This window comes from Pan paniscus, chromosome 18 (assembly GCF_029289425.2).
Source record: "Pan paniscus chromosome 18, NHGRI_mPanPan1-v2.0_pri, whole genome shotgun sequence".
Classification (NCBI taxonomy): Eukaryota; Metazoa; Chordata; class Mammalia; order Primates; family Hominidae; genus Pan; species Pan paniscus.
In genome coordinates this window covers 96,059,230-96,081,501 of record NC_073267.2, presented here as the reverse complement: position 1 = coordinate 96,081,501, position 22,272 = coordinate 96,059,230, and the positions used below count along the sequence as shown (strand labels likewise).

General features: G+C 47.1%; 2 protein-coding genes across 2 annotated transcripts in view; both read left to right on the top strand.

Annotated features, from left to right (window-relative positions):
• Nucleotides 1-7,324, top strand: part of LOC100967801 (uncharacterized) — a 28,603-nt gene extending 21,279 nt beyond the window's left edge. Inside the window, exons 6-7 of the mRNA XM_055099256.2 lie at nucleotides 769-839; nucleotides 6,913-7,324. Of these exons, the coding sequence (XP_054955231.1) occupies nucleotides 769-812 (44 nt within the window). The 3' untranslated portion in view covers nucleotides 813-839; nucleotides 6,913-7,324. The remainder of the gene's footprint in view (nucleotides 1-768; nucleotides 840-6,912) is intronic.
• On the top strand, nucleotides 819-18,849 carry LOC134729387 (uncharacterized). The gene is made up of 8 exons (XM_063598098.1): nucleotides 819-913; nucleotides 3,547-3,739; nucleotides 6,674-6,724; nucleotides 8,515-8,605; nucleotides 9,734-9,840; nucleotides 10,268-10,386; nucleotides 10,535-10,678; nucleotides 12,966-18,849. Exons 1-8 carry the CDS (start codon nucleotides 819-821, stop codon nucleotides 13,735-13,737), a joined length of 1,572 nt encoding a protein of 523 aa, XP_063454168.1. The 3' UTR covers nucleotides 13,738-18,849.
• Nucleotides 18,850-22,272: the final 3,423 nt, after the last annotated feature.

Here is a 22,272-nt window from a genome sequence, read left to right as displayed (position 1 = left end):
GTTTGGCTGTGTCTGATGTCGGTTCCTTGACATCCTGGCTTTCATGAATTGGTATCACTTGGGCGGGCTCACCCTTTTGCTACAGAAGAACCAAGTTAAAAGGCAGGCCATGGTGGCTCACGCCGGTAATCCCAGCACTTTGGGAGGCAGAGGCGGGTGGATCATGAGGTCAGGAGTTCAAGACCAGCCTGGCCAAGATGGTGAAACACTGTTTCTACTACAAATACAAAAATCAGCCAGGCATAGTGACAGGCACTGATAATCCCAGCTATTCAGGAGGCTGAGGCAGGAAATTGCTTGAATCTGGGAGGCAGAGGTTGCAGTGAGCCAAAATTGTGCCACTGCACTCCAGCCTGGGTGAAAGAGCAAGACTCTGTCTCAAAAAAAAAAAAAAAGAAAAGAAAAGAGGCCTCTTGTTGGCTCCTTCCCTTTCTTTGCATTGCTGAGGGAGTGGAAAGAGTAAAGAATGGCCCCATCTGAAACCCACTCTCAGTGGGAAGCTCTGGCATGCATGCTGGTGTTTGTGGGGCTGCTGTGATGACTCCATGGCCAGGGCGTTGGTCAGGTGCAACTCCGGGAATGGGGAGTGTTCTGGCCTCAGGCCGTGAACGTCTGGGAATGTGGGAGGCACCATGGAACCTTAGACGGCAGAGACAAGCTGCGAGGAAAACCGTGGAGGAGGTGGGGGTTCACAGAGGCAGCTTGGACTCCAGGCAAGGAGGTGGCCCCACTGTCTCATGCACGTTCATTTTTAACTCTGTTTCACAGAAGAAGAAACTGAGGCTCAGGAGGTGATGAGGCAGCTTGGCTAAAGTCCCATGGAAGTGGCCACACAGCAAGTAAGTGGCCAGGATTTGAATCCAGAGCCAGCACATTTAGCCCTTGGCTGCCGTCCTCTGGCCGTGGCATTGCTGTGAGCCCTCTTAGGATTCTTTTCACCAGTTAGAGCTGTGGCCCCACATCTTTGGTTTATCTTGAGTAACAAAGTCGGAAGTAGACAAATGTGATCTTTGAAGTCCTGGGGACAACATTCAGCATGGCATCTACTGTGTCAAGGGCTTCCTCTCAGATTTCAGTGTCAGGCATGAGGGTACATTGCATGTATGCCAAGCAACATTTTTGTTTTCTATATTTAAACTATGTGCCCCCCCACCCCCCACAGACACACACACTGAAATCCTGGAAGAAGCTACCTTATTTCTCTTGTGTTTTAGCTCTTAGGAAACTCAGAGGCGAATTTATGACCATTTGGAAATTGTATATAACTTTAAATTAGGAACTTCTATATCTAAATTATCCCAAACTTCATTTTACTATTCAATTCTCATTTCCTTTATTTCCACAGTGCTTATTTCTCATAGATTGATAGATAGATAGATGATTGATAGATAGATAATGATATGAAAGTGAATGGTATATTTTTAAGTATTCAAATAACAGATAAAGTGATAGACTAAAATTTCCTATAAATAAAAACAATTTTAATCCTACTGTGCACTAGGGTAAGGTTACAATTTAAATAACACGGCCGGGCAAGGTGGCTCATGCCTGTAATCCCAGTACTTTGTGGGGCCAAGGCAGGTGGATCACTTGAGGTCAGGAGTTCAAGACCAGCCTGACCAACATGATGAAACCTCGTCTCTACTAAAAATACAAAAATTAGCCAGGCGTAGTGGTGGGTGCCTGTAATCCGAGCCACTTGGGAGGCTGAGGCAGGAGAATTGCTTGAACCCAAGAGGCGGAGGTTGCAGTGAGCTGAGAACATGTCACTGCACTCCAGCTCCAGGTAACAGAGCGAGACATTATCTCAAAAAAAAAATAATTAAATAACACAAGAACCCTGTCACTGAGAAAAAAAGAGACATAATTAAATAAGAAAGAGAAGCATGTGAGCAATGTAACAGAGTGCAGAAGCTCTGGCATAGGCTGTATTTGGCTGCTGCGATGTACTGTATGCTTTACATGTATCATCACGCCTCACTTTACACGTGTCATCCTGCCTCACTTTATACGTGTCATCCCAACTCACTTTACACGTGTCATCCCAACTCACTTTACACGTGTCATCCTGCCTCACGTTACATGTGTCACCCTGCCTCATTTTACATGTATCATCCAGGGTCACTTTGCATGTATCATCCAGCGTCACTTTACATGTATTATCCTGCCTTACTTTACACATATCATCCTGCCTCACTTTACATGTATTATCATGCCTCACTTTACATATATCATACCACCTCAGTTAACTGTTGCAGGGTTCCTACTTTTTTATGGATAAGGAATTTAGTTGGTAGCACTAGGTGCCAATACATTTAATAAAAAAACCAAAATAATGGTGGTTTTAAAAACTATAGTTTTCTTTTATCATTTTATATATTGAGTCTAGGGTCACTACAGTGGCCGCACAGCCACAGGGACTCAAACTTCTTCCTTCTCTTGCTTTAACATCCCTAACACCTCATGGCTCAAGATGGTTGCTGAAACTCTAGCCATCATATCTGCATCCCAGGCAGCAGGAGGGAAAAGGGATTGAGCTAACACTTGTCGGTTTTTTTCTCAAGAAGGTTTGTTAGAGGTCTTCCCAGCAATGTTAACTCACATGCCATTGACCAACCCTAGCTGCAAGGGAGGCTGTCACATTATCATCTCCTAGCTGAAAATGTTAGCTTCTGAGATAAACATGGGGTTCAGCTCCTAAGTGCATGAGTCAGAATAGGCCAAGTGCTAAACAAGTGCTAAACATCCAAGTCTCAACATTAAATATACCTGACCTAATCTGAATGACTTAACTAAATAATGTTATCTTGTGCTCACATAGCCTATAACACAGGTTGGGGTGCTGTGGTTATCTGCACTCCCCAGAGTCACCTGGGGCCAGGCTTCCTCCATCCTGTACCCCTGCCCCCTGCTCCTGGAATCCTTCCACTTTGGTGGCAAGTGGGGAAAGATGCTGAGGATTGGACACAGGGGCTTCTATGGGCCAGGCCCAGAGGTGACACACCCCTGGCTCACAGGCCATGACCAGAACTGGGTTACATGGTCACCCAACTGCAAAGGAGGCTGGGAAATGTGGGCTCCTCATGGGCACGGCAGGCCCGGGGAGCCTGGGTATTGGGGACCATAGCCGACCCTAGAGAGCACCGCCCAGGGGTAGAGAGTGAGCACTGGCCAAGCTGCAGACAAGACACCCTAGAATTCAGACCCAGGGCCCAAGAAAGGATGTTTCCATCCTCAGGTGCCCAGAGAGCCAGAAGCCTGGACCTCACTGAGAAGGATGCCCAGGATACGGTGCCATCCTTTCCCCTGGGGGCACATGGCACAAAGGGTCTCCCTCGAAACTTCACCCTGAGCAAACCTCTGCCAAACTGCGCCTAAAGGATACAACTAGTGGAACTCTCCAGACAGGGGCTGCACAGGCAGCCTCCCCTCCATGACCTGAATGGATCATTTGTGGCTCCAGTGACAGACGAATGCAATAATTAGGCCTATTTAGTAGAGAGGAGGTGAAAGGTCAAATGCGAGGCCACCGTCTCGCGTTTCCAGCCTGGTCACCGCGCCAGAGACTTGCAAAGGCTGCCGCTTCTGCAACCACCCAACGCTGGCCAGCGCCGCCCAGTGGACCTCACTGCTGGCCGCTTCCCCGGGCTTTCAGAGTCCGTGGGGCTTCCAGGAGGCCGACACCACAGCCTACGGGTCCAGCTTTCAGTCTCCCTTGCAGGATTTCAGCCCTGAGCAGGCGAGGGCCGGGAGGTGGATCTCTCTGAAAGTGACCGTAGTGGTGCCATGAAGAGTGGGGCCAGGAAAAACAAGCTCGGGCCATCCCCAAGAGATGGGCTCGGCCCCCACCCTGCACGCCATGTCCCTAGCTTACCTCTTTCTTCCTCTTTCTTTCCCTCCCTAAAATTCTGATTTTGTTTTATTTTAACCCAAAGCAGATAATCCAGCTCCTCTCAGCCTGTCAGCATGCGCTGCCTGGGAGGTTTTCCTGGGGTCCATGGGGCCTGAGGGGTGGGAAGGGCAGGAGCTGCTGGGAATGAGTTGCAATCAGGCCTGAAACCCACATCCTGGAAGCAGGTGGCCCTAGACTCGCCTGCCTTCCCTGCACATGCCCGGGAGTTGGTTCTTCCAGTAGCCCCTCCTTCTGCACTTCCCCTTCCCTTCCCTCCATCCTGGAGCCTTTCAGATGACAAAGCCAGTAGAGTCCTCAGTGCCCCACCTCCGCCACTCGCTCCTGAACCTGTAGGGTCCCAGAGAAGGGTTGTTTGATGGGCCTAGAAAAGGGATTCTCAGTAGCACCTTGGCAAGGTGAAAACGATCCTTAGAAAACTGAATTTAGCATCTTAGGCCAGAGGACAGGAAGACGGGGCACCCAGGATCCAGCCCCATCCTTTGACAGCCAGCAGCAAGCCCCCTCTCCTCTTCCCGCCTCTCCTCCCTGGCTTTCCCAGGGTCCACACAAGCTGGGGTGGAGGAAATCCCATGTTAGAGAAGAAAGGAGCACACGCAATGCTAGAGGGCATTCCTTGTCAACCTGGCAGATAGGGGTGCTCTAAATGCAATTGCAATTTCCCGCTTAGAGCCAGGAACTCAGAGGCTTGGTAGACAGCGCTTCTAAGAATAAACCAGACATGATCTTACTCTCAAGCCCTCCTCTGGGACGGTGGGTCATTGGCAGAATCCCTCATTCCGCGATTGGATCCACACGCCCAGCGGGGTCCCCATGCATAGCACTGAGGGGCTCATGGCTCTGGGGTCAGACTCTCAGTAGCAGGTAGTGGGCAGGTCTCCCAGCTCTCTGGGTCTCAGTTTCCCCCTCTGTGAAATGGGGATGAATGCAGAACTCAGGTCCCAGCGTGGATGTCAGGGTCAAAGGCAGGCCATGACCCCCCAGCCCCTGGATTCACAGGAGCTCTCATTCTCTTTGAATGATGGTGCATAACATTCCCAGGACGAGGCTTGTGCCTCCTTGCTTTAGGGCACCTCCTTTGAAAACTCCGTGGCCTTCTCTCCCCTTTCCTACCTGCTCATTCCTACCTACAAAGGTGAGCTCAGCTGGGGAGTGGGCAGGGGATAGGTCGCCATCCCTGAGGGGAGGGCTTCTCAGGCCTGGTCACTCAAGAAGAGTGGCTGAGAGCAGAGGGGGGAGTGCCTGACATTTCAGCCTCTCAGCAGCCAGGAGACAGAAGGCGCCGGCCAGAGCTGGGCTCCGTCCAGTTTGGCAGATTCTGCTTCTGAACGTGGAGTCTTTGAGGGATCCAGTACATTTGCCACTGGACGAATGCAACATCCTGGTTCACAAAACAAAATGCTTTAAACATAGATATGTGTATTTGAAAGTCTCAACCCCCTTCTTGCCTGTCACCGTCCAAAGCAGTGGAGGGTGAGGGGTGAATTAAGGGTACAGAGATCAGAAATCAATGGACATATTTTCCTTTAGGATGATGGGGGTGGGGGTGCTGGGCACACCAGATGTCTTTTCTTGGAGTATGGGGGACCCACAGGCACTGAGAAAATAGTTGCGGGACAGGCTGAGATGTTTGCCAGAAAGTCCAGGCAAACCTCCCGCTGAGACTGGTAGAAGCTGCGGGAGCCTCCAACGCCCTGGCCAGGGAGGCTGGCACTGTTTATGCACCGTTGTTGGAAGGAGAACCGGAAGGAGGCCTGATTTATTTGTTTGTTTGTGGAGGAGGTCATTGTGTGCCCTCCAAAGCTTGACTCCAGGGAAACTTCTGGGACAAGCCTGGTCCCTTGGGAGGGATTCTTTTGTTTTATTGTGCAATTAGAGCCCTAGTGTTGAGGCCACCAAAATATATAGCCCTTGAGAACGAAAACACTGGAGATAAATTGGGCTAAGGGGGAAAAGACAACCTTGTCCCCCACTCCACCCCAAATAAAATGAAACCCAAGTGAAGAGATGGCTGACAGGAGCTCCAGAACAGTCTGGGCTGAACATAGCAAGTCTCCCCATCAAAGAAAAGAAAAGAGAAGAGAGGAGACAAGAAGAAAAGAAAAGAAAAGAGAAAAGAAGGAAGGAGAGAGAAAGACAGACAGATGAAAGAAAGAAAGAGACAGAGAGAAGAAGGAAGGAAGGAAGAAAGTTGTTCTAAAAAATAAAGTTTAGAAATTAAAATAAAAGCGACAGCTGAGACCCTCCTCAAATCAGTGAGGGTTTGCCCACCTGCAGAAAATAAAAATCATCTCAGTAAATATTTCTGTCATGCAAAAATGCAAGATTATTTTTATACCTGGCAACCAAATTAGCTTCTTGTATTCAGGGACTCGCCTTTGATCCTTGTGTAACACCAGGGACTTAAATCACCTCAGAAAGTATCGAGGAACTCAGGTGTTTGGGTGTTGGCTGATCAACATGGTCAGGCTAAGGGGAAGGGAAGCCCTCAGGCCCCAGCTCCACAAATCTAAAGGACAGAGGCAGCTGCGTGTGGTGAAGGGGGCTGGAAGGTTTATCTGAGCAGCATGCTCCGTGGCTGGCAGGAGTGGAGAGATGTCGAGCAAGCCACCGGCATGGTGTCCTCTGGTCTCGGAACTGTTGTGGGCTTGCTGGCTCCTGTAGCACTGGGTGACATCCTAAGTTCTGCACCTCCACCACCACTTCCTTCACTCATCACACCCTCCCCATGACACCGGTGCCCCTGTTACCTCCATTTCACAGATGGGGAAACTGAGGCACGGTGACTCAAGGTCACATGCTGAAGGCTACAAGGTAAGTTTTTTGTTTTTTGTTTTTTGTTTTTTTTTTGAGACGCGCTGGAGTGCAGTGGTGCGATCTCGGCTCATTGCAAGCTCCGCCTCCCGGGTTCACGCCATTCTCCTGCCTCAGCCTCCCAAGTAGCTGGGACTACAGGCGCCCGCCACCACACCCGGCTAATTTTTTGTATTTTTATTTCGCAGTGTTGACCAGGATGGTCTCGGTCTCCTGATCTTGTGATCCGCCCGTCTCGGCCTCCCAAAGTGCTGGGATTACAAGTGTGAGCCACCGCACCGGCCTACAAGGTAAGTTTTAAGCCGGGCATCAAAGCACATCATAACCTGAGTGTCAAACCGTCTTTTGGAAACACATAGGCTCTTCTTTCTGTGCCTGGCACCCATTTGTTTGAACCCTACAATACTGCCAACCTCCAACTGCTTTTGACCAACAAAAAATGGCAAATTCGTGCAGTCCGACCTAATAGCAAGCATCCGGTAAATGGAAACTCTAACAGAGGAACAGGCTGTGGGCTATTCTCCAGATAGCTATTCTCCAAACTGGGTGTGGTCTATGTCCAAAAAGTGCTGGGCCAGCTGGTGGCCCAGCATATACTGAGGGTGTGGGCAGGAATAGCAGAGGAATTATGGCAGATGACGGAGGAACACAGTGACCCTGGAGAAAGAGGGTCATTAGCAGAGAAAAGGAATCAGCTGGGGCTATAGGTGACTAAGCCCCTTTTTGAGCTAACAATTTGAAAAGACAACCTCATCTTGGAATTTGCAGGTCTTTTATTTTGCTTAATCTATAGCATTAAGAAAGCAGACTCTTAGGGGGACTTAAAAGATATTAATACTTATTAAGCAAGCTACATATATTTTGATTTTGGTTCCTTGCATCTTACATGAGTGTTATATGATCAAAGTCTTTGCAGCTTTGAGGAAATAATTGGATATTTCTGTCACAGTTTTAAAGATGATGACATTGAGAGGCGGAAGATGTCTGATCTCTCATTCCAATGAGTCATAACCGCTTTCTTTTCTGCTATTAATTTTTCCTAAAAAGTTCTGTTTCTGGCACAAGGTCACCGAAATCAATTAAAACACTTAAGCTGATACCTCACTCTGAGCCTACTGCAAATCAGATTTAGCAATAATCTGATCCCAGCTCTCCTGTCATGGGTAAAAAAGAAAACCCTCCTTACTGTGAGATTTTGGTTTCGGTGCCTAATTAGCTTGGTTCCACCATTATTGCATTTTAAAAGTAAAACATGATTTCATAATGAACAGTGAAACCACAGACGAGATGGTGTTGCAATTGGAATCATTCAGATAAGCAAGAAAGTCAAACCAGATGCTCACATGCCGGGGGTGGGAGGGGGCGGGTGCCAGATGCAGCAGATGCTCCGATGACAGGGTTGTCCCCAGAACTCCATGTTTCAATGGCTGGCCCCTCCCTCGATGTTTTACTCTATTTGAGAAGAACGTTGGAATTGGGAGGGCAAGGATGGGTCCAATTAATCAGAATCCTCTCCAGAATCCAGCTCTGGTTGCGTCTTTCTTTTCCAACTTAAGCTCACTGCGCTCGTTCTCGGCGGCTCTCATCCCCACCTTCCCCATGGCCCCTGGATTTCGCCCTGGTGCAGACGCTTCTGCAAAGGTCCTCAAAGAATTGAACTCTGCTCCTCACTGGGAGAAAGTTGCACAGCAGCTGCTTTGCATGGAGGACCTTCTGCTCAGACCTGCAGCCTGGATGGGGCAGTGTCTCAGTTATGGGATTTCTGTAGGGTGGAATTTCCTGGAACCTAGGAATGTGCACACCTCCAGAGCTCACTTTGCTTTGAGAACACAGGAAAATTTGACCTGAGAGCTATGATGAGAGTGGAGGTGAATGCAGCTGGTAAGAAAGCCAGCTCTACCTAGGGCAGGAGGAGGTGGAAGGGAGGGTGACCACAGTGGGAGTCAGATTTAAAATTTTCTCACGCATGTGAATGTAACAGTTTAAAATATACTACAGCAACCACCCTTTTCTCACCCTTTTCCTGCTTCTGGATTAGAACTTTACGCTCAAAGGTGTAAAGTCTCCAGAAAAGGAGTTCTTTAGAATAAAGAACTTTCCAAATAAAATGCATTAATTTTATTATTATTATTATTAATTATATAAATAATAATATTTATATATTTATATATTATTATTATATATATTTTATATATATTATTATATATTTTATATATATTATAAATTATATTATCTCATAATATATTATATATTATATATTATATAATATATTATAATATATTATATATATTATAATATAATATATAATATATAATATATATTATATATAATTATTATATATTATTTATATATAATATTTTTATATTATTGTTAATTATTAATATTAATATTATTAAATTATTAATAATAAATATTATTAATATTTATTGCAAGTTGATTTAATAATTACCTTGTAGATACACTATGATACGATGTAACAACAGACTAGCTAATCTTTTGTTTATTTCCCAGTCATTTATTGTGCGTCTACCATGTGCCGGACACTGCACTGGGCACTGGAGATACAGTAGAGGATAAAACAGACAAAAGTCCCCGTCCTTGCGGAAATCTCCTTGCAGGGATGGATGGACAGGAGGAGATTATAAAGAGATAAATACGATGAGGCTGGATGGTAATGCCTGGAGAAGAAGGAAGTAAATAGAGGAGGGGCAGGAGACACAGCTGGAGATAGGGTGCTTGGAGAATGTGCACGGATGCCTGGCATGTGCTCTGAGGTGAGGGTAGTTATTTCTGCCCATTTTCCAAGTGAGGGAACTGATGTTCAGCTGTTAGTTGAATGAATAGCCTAAGGTCACCCAGATTGTGGCAGGATTCAGATTGTAGTAATTTAGATTTGCCTGATGCAGTATTTAAGCTCTCAACTGTTCGTATTTGGCACATTATGTTTTTACCTAATAGTTTAACTTGCTTTCTCACCTCGTGGCTGCCCCACCCCAACCCCCCCGGCAGAAATGATTGTCCCTTTTATGGATGAGGAGATGGAGGCCCAGGAAGTAATCTGCCAACAGCCCTACCAAGCCCAGGAAGCCGGCTGGACCTCCGTGTCTGCATGTGAGGTCAGAGATGGTCCCACTGGCTCCGTCCTGCTGGGGCCACTGGGGACATCTGATAGGGAGGGATCCGTCGACATCTCTGCCCAGAGTGACTTCTGACATGGTTCAGTCTGCAAAGCTCCAGCATGGGCAGCCATAAAGCTGAGAGAGTGCAGATTCCAGGGGAGATTGAGCCGTTTATCGCAGGAAAGCCTCCATCATTGTTGTCAACCTAATCCTCTGGCACCGTGCGTGACCCGCAGCTCCAGATTCTGATCTGAGCCTCTAGGCTCCGGGATGGAGAAAGGGGACCCGATCCTCCCAGGCAGAGGCGAGAGGAGACCAGCGGTGAGCACTTGGTGTCTCTGCCACTCGCCTCTTGGTTTGTTTTTGATTTTTCTATTAAAAAAAAAAGAAAGAAACAGTCTTAAATTGGGCCTGTTGTGCTCAGGTCACCAGCGCCTACTTTCAGGGGCAGGGCTGGTTTAGGGGAGCCAAAGGCAGCCTCCTCCTTTGCAGCCTTTTTCAGCGTCTCATGCAGCAGAAGGGCCCTGCCCTTTGCACTCGGCCGTGGGAAGCCTGAAGCCCTTCTCGGGGTGGCTCACCAAGGCCTAACCCACCTCCACTCTGAGAAATGTCTCGGGGGAAGCTTTCTTCCCCTCGTATATACGGTTTGCAGGTGTATTTCCCCTGTTTGATTTTTTTTTTTTCTAATTAGGAAAGGAAGAGATGTCGGTTTGAACAAATTGACCAGTAGAGATGAATACAAGGAAAAGGTCCAGGCCTCCTCCCCGAAGCTACGCCCTGCAGGGAGCGCTGCTGTTGGCAGGCTGGGGAGCAGCCATTTGGAATTGTTCTCCAGGTGCTCAAAACTTTTTATTTTGTGCTTTTAAGGAGGGAATTACCTTACATGTTGTTCTTCAACTTACTTTTTTCACTTATTTATTATGGAAAACTCTCAAAATCACTACGAGAACATCATTTTTTTTTTTTTTTTTTTGCAGTCGGAGTATTTGATCAATTTAGTGAACCAGTCAGTTTATGCAATTTCTTAAAGTCCAGTCATTTTCTTTGAGCAATGAGAATTATAAAACCCAACCCAACCCATTTCATCTTTTCCTTGGGCTGCCAGGAAGCTCAAAGTTAAATTTCATTAAGAGCTGAAGTTATGAATTCCCTTCTCTGTTCTCTCATGGAATTAGATAGGTAGCCCGACCCAGCCTTTCCATGTTATAACAACAGATTTATTTTTAAATGCTTCTCCTTCCCACTCTGGATTATCAGTGTCTCACCAGGAAGAGACATGTTTGTTTGTTTATTTTATAGTTGTACTTTCTCCATCCAGTGCCCAGCATTTGCCCAGTGGGTTTTGCTTAATGATTAATGCTGGTGCCCAGGAAGCCCAGAGTCACTGCTCCTTTCTGCTTTTTCACTGGCTTTGGGTCTGGCAGAACTTTCCAATTATCCTGATTTCTATTCTGCTTTGTTTTAAAGGATGTGCAAAATTATTCTTGGCACCAGATGGGACATAAAACTTAAATATATTTAAAAGCAAAGAAAGAGCCATCAAAATGATGGAATGAACTGATAGATCAATTTTAAATCATCCCGGAGGGCTAGGCACTCCTGCTTCTGCATTTTTTTTTTCAATTTAGAGAGTTATGTCACAAGAAAGCAAGCAATGACATTTATAAACCCTTAATTTTTCTATACTAAAGAGCTATACCAAGAAAGTAGAAAGCAGAGGAGAGTTTCCATTGGGCAAAAACAGATTGAAGGTTGACTAAATGCAGTAAAATGAAGGAAGGAAATAATCATAGAAATTGCTCCCCAAATGGTGATATGATCCCGATGCCAGGCCAGCCTGAGCAGACAGGGGCCCAGTCATGCTCTGTCATTTATTCAAGAGACAAGATGGCCCGGCACAGTGGCTCATACCTGCAATTCTAGTATTTTGGGAGGCTGAGGAGGGGGGATCACTTGAGGCCAGGAGTTCAAGACCAGACTGGCCAACATGGTGAAACCCCATCTGTACTAAAAAAAAAAAAAAAAAAAAAAAAAGCTGGATGCACAATCCCAGCTACTTAGAGGCTGAGGCACAAGAATTGCTTGAACTTGGGAGATGGAGGTTGCAGTGAGTCGAGATTGTGCCACTACATGCCAGCCCAGGCGACAACCAGACAGATTCATGGTCTCTGGTGGATGGGCCCTTCCCTCTCAACCAACTTATCTCTACAGAGAAGGCCTGGGGGCATTGTCAGCCCAGGACCACACTCCCAACCACTTTTCCGTCACCACCCCTTGCAGTCGCCTGCCCCTGTGCACGTCTCCTCACTGTAAGCATCAATGACCCAACTGTATTGAAAAGTCAAAGCCGGGTCAGAGGATTCCTCCTCCTGGGCACGTCTCCAGCTTCTCACAGCCTTGACGCACCCGTCAATGACGCAAGGTCCAGTGATGCTCAGTGGTACCCAGAGATATCCAGATGCCCAGTGAAGCCCAGTGATGACCAGTAAAACCCAGTGATACCCAGATGTCTAGTAAAGCCCCGTGATATACAGTGATGCCCGGTGATGCCCAGTGACACCCAGTGATGCCCTAATGATGCCCTAGTGATGCCCAGTGGTGCCATGAGATATCCAGATGCCCACTAAAGCCCAGTGATGTCCAGTGATCACCAATGATACCCAGCAACATCCAGTGGTGCCCAGTAAGACCCAGTGATATGTAGTGGTGACCAGTGATGTCCAGAGATGCCCAGTGATGCCCTAGTGATGCCCAGTGGTGCCCAGTAAGACCCAATGATATGTAGTGGTGCCCAGTGGTGTCCAGTGATGCCAGGTGATGGACATGTCCAGTGATACACAGAGATGTCCAGAGATATCCAGATGCCCAGGAAAGCCCAGTGATGTGCAGTGATGCCCAGAAATATGCAGTGATGCCCGGTAGAGCCCAGTGGTATCTAGTGAGGCCCAGTGATATCTAGTAAAGTGCAGTGATACCCAGAGTTGCCCAGTGTTGTTCAGTGATGTCCAGTGATGCCCAGTGATGCCCAGCAAAGCCCAGTGATGTCTGTGACAGCCGGTGGGAATGGTTCTTCCACAGTTCCAGTGCCAGCCCATTCTGAGCACACTTCCCTTCCTCTACAGCCAGGAAGCTGCTGGTCTGTCCTGCGAACTTCCCTGGGGTCTTCTCCATGCGAGCGCAGCAGTGCCCCTCCCGTGCTCTGGTGCCCAACCCCTGTCCTACTTGCAGACTGTTGTCATCACTGCAGGCGTCGTGTTTAGCTTTCATAAAGCCTTCCTGACAAATCCGTTCTGCTCTTTCCTTAATCATTCCTGCTGCGATTCTCTAAACAACGCCCGATTTGTTGACATCTCCAGGGATGTTCAACTAAGAGCTGTACATAGAATCCAGGTGCAGTTTCAACAGCCCCAGATAAAGAGGGATCAAGGCAGCCTCTCTCCTCGGAGGCCAGGGGGCTCCATGGCCCATGTCCACACCCTGAAAGCTGGGTGGGTGGAGCCAAACTATCACAGACATTTTTTGTTTTATAATTTTTTTTTTTTTTTTAGACAGAGTCTCGCTTTGTCACCCAGGCTGGAGTGCAGTGGCATGATCTCGGCTCACTGCAACCTCTGCCTCCCAGGTTCAAGTGATTCTCCTGCCTCAGCCTCCCCAGTAGCTGGGATTACAGGTGCCCGCCATCACGCCCGGCTAATTTTTGTATTTTTAGCAGAGACGAGGTTTCACCATGTTGGCCAGGATGGTCTCGATCTCCTGACCTCGTATCACAGTAATTTTTACCAGTGTGACGGCACTGTGGATAATGCTGGCCAAGGAGGCTTCACTTGCCCTCAGTGCTTAGATCGTTTTATTGTTTCTTTGCTTATTATTCTGTTGGTGTATGCTCACCATTAAAAAAAAAAAAAAGAGTACATATATACAAAAAGAAAAAGGGAAAAAACACCATCTGTAATCCCAACCCCTGGGGACAACGACTTATCTTAGCAGATAGCGCCTGTCATCTGATCAAGGGCAGGGCTAAGCACGTAGATTCTGGAGTTAACCACAGGAGTCCAGGTCATTTAATCTCTCTCTGCCTCAGTTTTCTCATTTCAAACAAGATGCTAATAATAGTACCCACTGCTGTGAAAGTAAACAGTTCCTACTATAGATACGACAGGAAGACCCCAAGATAACAAGATAAACGGCGTTCAGAGGCTCCTACGGGTGGTCAGGAATCAATGCTTTCCTCCTTCCAAGAGGCTTTCTCTGTGCATTTGTCACTTAAAAAATTGGATTACACTGTTTGTAGTTTCTTGCTCAACCTGGCTTTCGTTTTCTTTTTTTTCTTTTTCTTTTTCTTTTTATCTTTATGCCACATTGTGGGAGCTGGTGCCATGAGTCTAGGCACTTAACGCAATCCGCAAAGATTCCGCCATCAGGCGGATCATGAGGTCAGGAGTTCAAGACCAGCCTGGCCAGCCTGATGAAACCCCATCTCTATGAAAAATACAAAACATTAGCCGGGCATGGTGGCGCACGCTTGTAATCCCAGCTACTCAGGAGGCTGAGGCAGGAGAATTGCTTCAAACCCAGCAGGTGGAGGTTGCAGTGAGCCGAGATCATCACACCATTGCACTCCAGCCTGGGCGACAAGAGTGAAACTCCATCTCAAAAAAAGAAAAAAAAATCTGCCACCAGCTGCCAAGGGGTCGTGTTCCCGAGACACCTTCACTGTTAGACCCTGCACACTTGTGCATGGCAAGGAGAGGCTCCAGAAATGTTAACTTTTTCTTTAGAATTTTCCTGAGTTGACTTCTCCTCCAAACATTAAACACAACAAGCCCACATATCTGAGCTTCAGCTGCAAGTGCAAAATGCATCCCTTGATTGATGCAGGAGACACGTTTTGCTAGAAGAAAGTCCAGTGTTGGCCTGGCGTGGTGGCTCATGCCTGTAATCCCAGCACTTTGGGAGGCCGAGGCGGGCAGATCGCCTGAGGTCAAGAGTTCAAGACAAGCCTGACCAACATGGAGAAACCCCGTCTGTACTAAAAATACAAAAATTAGCTGGATGTGGTGATGCATGCCTGTAATCCCAGCTACTCAGGAGGCTGAGGCAGGAGGATCACTTGAACCCGGGGGCGGAGGTTTTGGTAAGCCGAGATTGCGACATTGCACTCCAGCCTGGGCAAAAAGAGCGAAACTCCGTCTCAAAAAAAAAAAAAAAAAAAAGCAAAAGCAAAAGAAAGAAAAGAAAGTCCAGTGTTAACAGAGACACATGAGTTTATTTCTTTTTTCTGTAATGTATTATTCTCCTGTGAGTGAGTGGTTTGTGCATTTTTGGACTGGATGGAGTTGGCCAGAGCCAAGGCGAGAGCTTTCCAAACTTCACTCATTTCCACATGAAGCCTCCTGTACTAGTGTAGGCAGTTGTGGGGCTCCAGGGACTCATATGCTGGCGGCCAGGATAGAGTGTGTTGAAGAAGGCAGGGGACCCTAGATCTGAAGTTTGATGCATGGTATCAGAGAGTGGAACAGACTGTCAGAGAGACAGGAGAGACGCTCAGGGAGACGGATAGGTGCGGGGAGGGAGAAAGCAGGGTGGGGAAGAGGAAAGGAAAGACAAGGGACAAAAAAGAGATAGAGGCTGGGCGTGGTGGCTCACTCCTGTAATCCCAACGCTTTGGGAGGCCGAGGCAGGCGGATCACGAGGTCAAGAGATCGAGACCATCCTGGCCAATATGGTGAAATCCCATCTCTACTAAAAACACAAAAATTAGCCAGGTGCGGTGGCGGGCACCTGTAATCCCAGCTACTCTGGAGTCTGAGGCAGGAGAATCGCTTGAACCTCGCAGGCAGAGGTTGCAGTGAGCCGAGATCACTCCACTGCACTCCAGCCTGGGCAACAAGAGCAAAACTCCGTCTTAAAAAAAAAAAATAGGGAGAGAGAAGTGCACACATGCAGACAGAGAGACAGACAGAAAGAAAGAGATGGAGAGAGACCAAGACAGCCAAAGAGAAAGCCCCAGAGTGAACACGTATCGCATTTTCATGGTCTTCAATCCATGAGCACAATAAGTTCTCCTCTCCAGTGTCCTGCCTTCGTGTGTAGTGTGTCCGTGAACTGTAGCCCCCATCATTTAAAACAGAATTGTAGGTGTGGCCTTGGAGAAGCACCACTCTGTGGATCCCTGCAATCCGCGGAAGCTGTGGATCCCTGCAATCTGCGGAAACTGTTTCCAATGGCAGCTCCATCCAATTAGGTTTCAGCTTGCATGTCTGTACTGACTTAAAAACTGAGGTGCCACCCCTGGATTCACCCACACAACTTTTGGGGATCCAGGGCACTGGCTCCCTACCCCAGAGCCCTGCACCTGAGAAGAGAACCCAGTGTCCAGGTGCCCAGTGGGTGCCCAGTGGCATCACCCGAGGCAGACTAGAGATGGCTAAAACCCCTCACATCAGGGGGTCCTGTAGCCAGCTCCCAGAACAGGGGCTCAGTGGGGCTTTAGGATGTTTTTTGTATGTTAGGACTCTTTTGGAGTCTTCTTGGAGGCGACAACCAAAGATAAAGCCACCTCTTAACATTTGGTCATCTTTGCAGACAGGTAAAGTGGAGTCAAAAGGTAAGTAACTTTCAATTAGTTGAAGGTAAAACCATCATCTGATAGGAAAACCAAGGACATGGCTCTGGGTGTCTACCCTGAGGCCCACGCCTGCTGCCACCCTCCCCAAGTGCTTCCAGAGGTTCAGCCACAAGGAATGCCAGGTTAGAACAGGTACCGGATGTCCCAAGAAGGCTGGGCAAGCTGACTCAGCTAGAAGACTGAGGTTGCATATGGGCAGTAGGGCATTCACCATAAGTGGGTTGGGATGCTTAGGAGGAGAGGAGGAGGGAGAGGAGAAAAAAGGGGAAGAAGGGAGAAGAGGATGAAAAGGAAGAATGGGGAGAAACAGAAGGAAGAGGAAGGACCAGGAAGATGAAGGAAGAGGAGGAGGAGGAGGAAGAGAAGAAGAAAGAGGAGGAAGGGAGAAAGGGAGGGAAGGCGGGAGGGAAGAGCAAAACTGCATATCCAGCTACCTGGAAACACTTCCATTCAATGTTTCCTGGAACCTCCCAGAAGTTTACAGCTAGGTGCTTCTAGGTCCATGAACAACTCTACAAACCCTTGGTGACATCTGTGAAGTGAAGAAGTGGGGCTTGACGTGACTTCCATCCCTTCCAGCTCTGGGATTCCAGAATTCCATGAAATGGTCACCATATCAGGTCGTACTCACGGTCGCATTGGAACTCCTGTGCACACTGCATCTGCAGTAAAGGAATATTATTTCATTACAAGAACAAATTATTATTATTGCCAAGTGGAGGGAAAGTGGGGCCCGGGGCTATTGAAACCATACCTCCTGAGGATCAGCAGCTCCTGTATGAAGACATTGATCTCTCCTCCTGGGCAGCTAAGCCTGAAAAAAATGCGCTTTTAATTACCAATTGGCATTGACTTAAAGTGCCATAGCTGTCTTATCACGTTTAGAGTACTTGTCTCCTTAAGATGGTTAATTTAAAGTGATATCCTTAATTTCCTCATGATTTCCAGTTTATGTTAACTTTAACCTGCTAGTTTGTAAATGCATTCTCTCTTTGATGACCTCAAAGCAAATCCCACACTTTGGTCTCCAATTACTTCAGAGGTAATACCCAAGCTTAGGTTTATCATCACTGCTCTGTCTGCATTGAATACAAATGATAATGGTCTTTCACGTTCCCATGACACTATGATTCGGAACAGGCTTCAAACACATGATCATGACAAGCCGGCTGGTGCTGGCTGCTGCAAGTTTGCCACATGCCAGGCATGGGGAAGTGTTCTAAGGGCATCGTCTCATGGCATGGACCCGACACCTAGTGGGCAGGTATCATTATATGCCCTTTTTACAGAGGAGGGAAGTGGAGCCCTGGTCACACAGCTGGGGGGGGGCAATAAGACAAGGAGCCCAGCCTCTGTCTGCTTCCTCAAGTTGCCCTTTTCAACTTTGTACCCGTCAGGTTAGACACTGTGCCATGAACCCAACTGCCAGCGAATTAATGTTGGACACCCAGGGCACGCAGGAGAATGCCAAGTCCTGGGAAAGCATTGGCCCATTCCTCCCATGCTCTGAAACTCTGGGGTGTCCAGAGCAAGCCACATCCACTGCCCACTTAGCAGATGCATGCCCGAGCCCAGGACAAGTGGCTTTGCCAAGGTCACTTGGGTAGAAGGTGAGGGTGATGGTAGCCCTCCTATGCCCCTCTTCCTTGTTGTGCTCTCTGCCTTAAACAGAACCCCAAGTTGCTAAAAGGGATGTCCCTGGGATCCGCAGTGCCTGTGTCTCACCCCAGCAAGGGGGGGCTCATTTGAAGAATTAAAGTTGGAGGACAGGACCAGTTGCTCTCAGCAGGGACCACTTGAGGGCTGGGGTACTCACTGCAGAAAGGGAAATATTACGTGCTTTATAGAGCTGCTCTGGGGACTGAGGAGAGGGCCGTGTAAAAGGGCAGAACTGGCACAAGGCCTGGTCCATAGTAAATGCTCCATAAATACTCCAACCTCTCCTCTTCCATGTTCTTCCTTTCTGTTGTCAAAGCCCAGTGGTCTTTGACTGCACAGCACCATGACAGTAATAACATTTGTTCTGAGTTCCCTAGTGGCCCAGGGAAGGGAGAAATTATTATTGCATAATTTTCAATTTTACTAAAAGGAAAAAAAAATCATACACTTACAGAAATGCAACTTTTATTAGCACCACTGTTTTTTGTTTTTTTGTTTTTTTTGAGACCAGCCCTTGCTCTCTTGCCCAGGCCGGAGTGCAGTGGTCTGATCATGGTTCACCGCAGCCTCGATTTCCCGGGCACAAATGATCCTGTCACCTCAGCCTCCTGAGTAGATAGGACTACAGGTGTGTGCCACCATGCCAACTAATTTTAAATTTTTTACAGAGATGAGGTCTTGCGGTGTTGCCCAGGCTGGTCTTAAACTCCTGAGCTCAAGAGATCCTCCTGCCTTAGCCTCTCAAAGTGCTTGCATTACAGAGTGAGCCACCGCACCCAGCCCTAAATTTTTAAAAACATTTCCCAGATGGGGACGGGCCTCTTGATAGAGTGGGTGAGTGGTCAGGCCTCTCCCTAGACCTAGGGTTCAAAACTGGAGTTCATTACAATAAAAAGGGTTGCAACTACACAGGGGGTGGTTACTCCGCTGGGCGGGGACCATGATCCATTTGCGTTGATTAGCTCACCATCATCACGGCACAACCTTAGGCAGGGGGTACCACTGGCCTGGTCTGGAGGGGAGGAAATTGGCTTGGGAGCTCACAGAGGTTGCGCAGCACAGCACAGAAAGGGCAGGGCCAGGGTTGACCTGCAGAGTCTGACCGGGGAGTTTGAGGGCTCGAGCCCCCGTGCTGCTGCTTGCTGCTAGACAGCACCTTCCATCCATTTCTAGGGGAGTCTGAAGACGGAGAAGCAACCATCAGCCTGAGTTCTGCCTGTGCCTCATGGATGAGTTGATTTGAATATCTTTCCCCAAAGAAGGTGTGAATTGTGTAAACTCATCACAGTTTATCCAACTCTTCATAATCAGCACATTCTACCCAGTCCTCTAGCTTCCTGCATTCCACGGGAGGAGTTACCTCTTTTGAATTTTATAAGTGTTTGTCAATAGTTATTTTTTTTTTACAGTTTAGAAGAGAAAAGTTAGAACACATTAGGATTCCAACAGAGCTCCTGAGGGCTTGGGCTGTGGAGCTGAACTTCTGGGTTTGATCCCTCCATCCACTGCTCACAAGCCACATCACCCGGGATGAGCTGTTGAGCCTCTCTGGGCCTCTGTTTCCCCATCTGCCTGGAGGGGAGGACAATACGGTTACCTGTTAGGGTTGTTGTGAAGATGAAGTGAGTTATGATACACAGAGTGTTTAGTACACTCCCTGACACTAGGCAATTGTCATTTAAGTATGAGAATTTTTAAAATAATTTGGATTAATCAACAAGCATACTGCTTTGTGCCAGGTATTTGATCAAAAGCAAACTCAAAATCTGGAACCCTCATACATTGCCAGTAAGGTTATAAAATGGTACAGACTCTTTGGGAAACATTTGGGCAGTTATTCGAAATGTTAAACCTAGAGTGACCCTATGACTCAGCAATTTTACTCCTAGGTATTTACGTAAGAGAAACGAAGACACATGCCCGTACAAAAACATGGGCACAGATGTTCACAGCAGCCTTACTCATAATAGCCAAGAGATGGAGACAATCCAAATGCCCATTGATTGATACGTAGATAAAAGGCAGTCTCTCCTTACAATGGAGTATTGTGCAACCGTAAAAAAGGAACGAAGGGCTGATACATGCTGTGGCAGGATGAACTCTGGAAATATGGTGCTCAGTGAAACAGGCCAGACACAAAAGACCACAGGGTGTGTGATTCCATCTCTATGAAATGTCCATAGAACAGGGAAATCCTTAGAGATAGAAAGTAGATGCGTGGTTGCCAGGGGTTGTGGAGGGAGGAGTGGAGGAGTGACTATTAGTGAGTACTGGCTTCCTTTCGAAGTGATAAAATGTTCTAAAATTGATTGTGGTGATGGGTTGGACAACTCTGGGAATGTATTAAAACCATCAAATTCTGCATTTTTTAATGGGTGGATTTTATGGTATGTGAATGACTTCTCAAGAAAACTGTTGAGCAATCTCAAAGCCTCACCGGAACTTGACTGTGAGGCGTCTGCTACCTGGCACTGTGTCAGAGATTGTGTGGTTACGTGGTGATATTTATAAATGTGTCCCTTGAGCCTCGTCTCCATTTGTGATTCGAAGGGGATGTTTGGGATCATTCTCGAGTTCAGCCTTTTCCAAAGTAGGAATCCTTTTCCCAAACTGGATTTAACAGAGCCCCATCAGTTTCTTCACTGCAGGACTTCTCAGAGCCTTTACTATGCCAAGGTGCACAAAGACTCTCCAAGATGAGGGAAGAGTGAGCAACATTCCCAAACTGATCTCTGCAGAGAAACTCCTTGACATTCCTTCAAGGGGCATCTGATGGGACTAGTGCTTTGTGAAACCCATCTTGAGAAAGTTTCTACCCCCCAATTTTTTAACTGTCTCGTATATGTGAATGTGGATGGTTTCTTGTTTGTTTGTTTGTTTTTTCTGTCTCTCTTCTGGACAACTCATTCAATGTATAATAGGAAATTGTAGCATAATTAGCCCCAAACTTTTAGTAATGCAAATGTGGTCATTATTTCACCCACTCTTCCTGAAGCCTTCAGGCACTGATCTTTATTTCGACCTTCTGTTTGCATCTCTGGATGTTCGGGTGAGAACTAACAAGTAATCCTAATTAAGGCAGAGAGTGTTCTTCGCATGTCAGCCCATGTGCTAAGTGGTTTACATGTCTTATTTCCTTTAATGTTCACAAGAGTTCCATGAGGCAGGTGCCCCATTGTATAGATGAAGAAACTGAGGCTTTGGGGAGCTTGCTAAATTTTCCCACGTCACACACAAATCTGTGGTGAGCCAGTGTGCCACCCACAGAGCCTGAACACTAAAATGCAACATTACATTCGAAAGGAATGAAGAAACAAATTAACAGCTCAAGACCACAAGTATCAGAGGACGTGCTGCACGAATGTCTTTATGGAGAGTAAAAGGAACCATGTCATTCCTAATTCCATCAAATAGCTTATAATACATCAAACCACATGGAATAAACATGTGTAACTATTTTAGTTCTTGACAGACTGAAGCAATACTCCTTTTGGAATTCTTCTGAGGGTGCTAAACATAACGCTTGTGGCAGATTTGCAAAACTCATAAAATTACCTAAAAGTTTCACTTTTTTGTAACTCTTGCCTTTGTGATATGCTCGAAGTCTCAGGTTTCAGGAAGAATTTTATAGTTTCTCAACTTCTGCAAAAACAAAAGTTTTCTCTGTTAAATGTTAACATTCAGTGCTCAAAAAAAAAAAAGTGTTTTATGATCTTCCCAGAGTTATGGACTAAAGGAATCCAGGGATGCTTTTGGAGCTGGTCACAGAGGGTCCCCAGTAATTAAACCCTGGGTCCTGGAGATCTCAAAAGGCCTCCATAAGGGGTCAAGGGTTGAGAACCCCTGAAATTTTGTGTGGACTCTGGGAACAGACTCTTCTAGACAGGCTCCATGGCTTCCTGTCATCTTGTTCTCAGTGGAGCTCATGATTCATAAACACCTAAGAACGGGGGCCCCAATTCCTTCCTCCCTTGAGGGGTGACTTGGCTTGCCACCTTCACACAAGGACATTGTCCTAGAGTCAGCTCCGGGCCCGCCTCGCTTCTCCCAAGGCAAGGATCTGGGTGCTCCCCTCCCCTGGTCTACATCAGGTCAATATTTGGAATCCGCCAGGAAGTAGGTACTTGGGTTAACAAAAAATG

What these genes read in the sequence shown, in the direction of transcription:
- LOC134729387 (XM_063598098.1), top strand. Translation starts at nt 819, where the DNA reads ATGGAAGTGGCCACACAGCAAGTAAGTGGCCAGGATTTGAATCCAGAG. An exon ending in CCTCTGGCCGTGGCATTGCT is followed by an intron (nt 914 to 3,546) that starts GTGAGCCCTCTT and finishes TCGCGTTTCCAG; the next exon opens with CCTGGTCACCGCGCCAGAGA. An exon ending in AGGATTTCAGCCCTGAGCAG is followed by an intron (nt 3,740 to 6,673) that starts GCGAGGGCCGGG and finishes TCCATTTCACAG; the next exon opens with ATGGGGAAACTGAGGCACGG.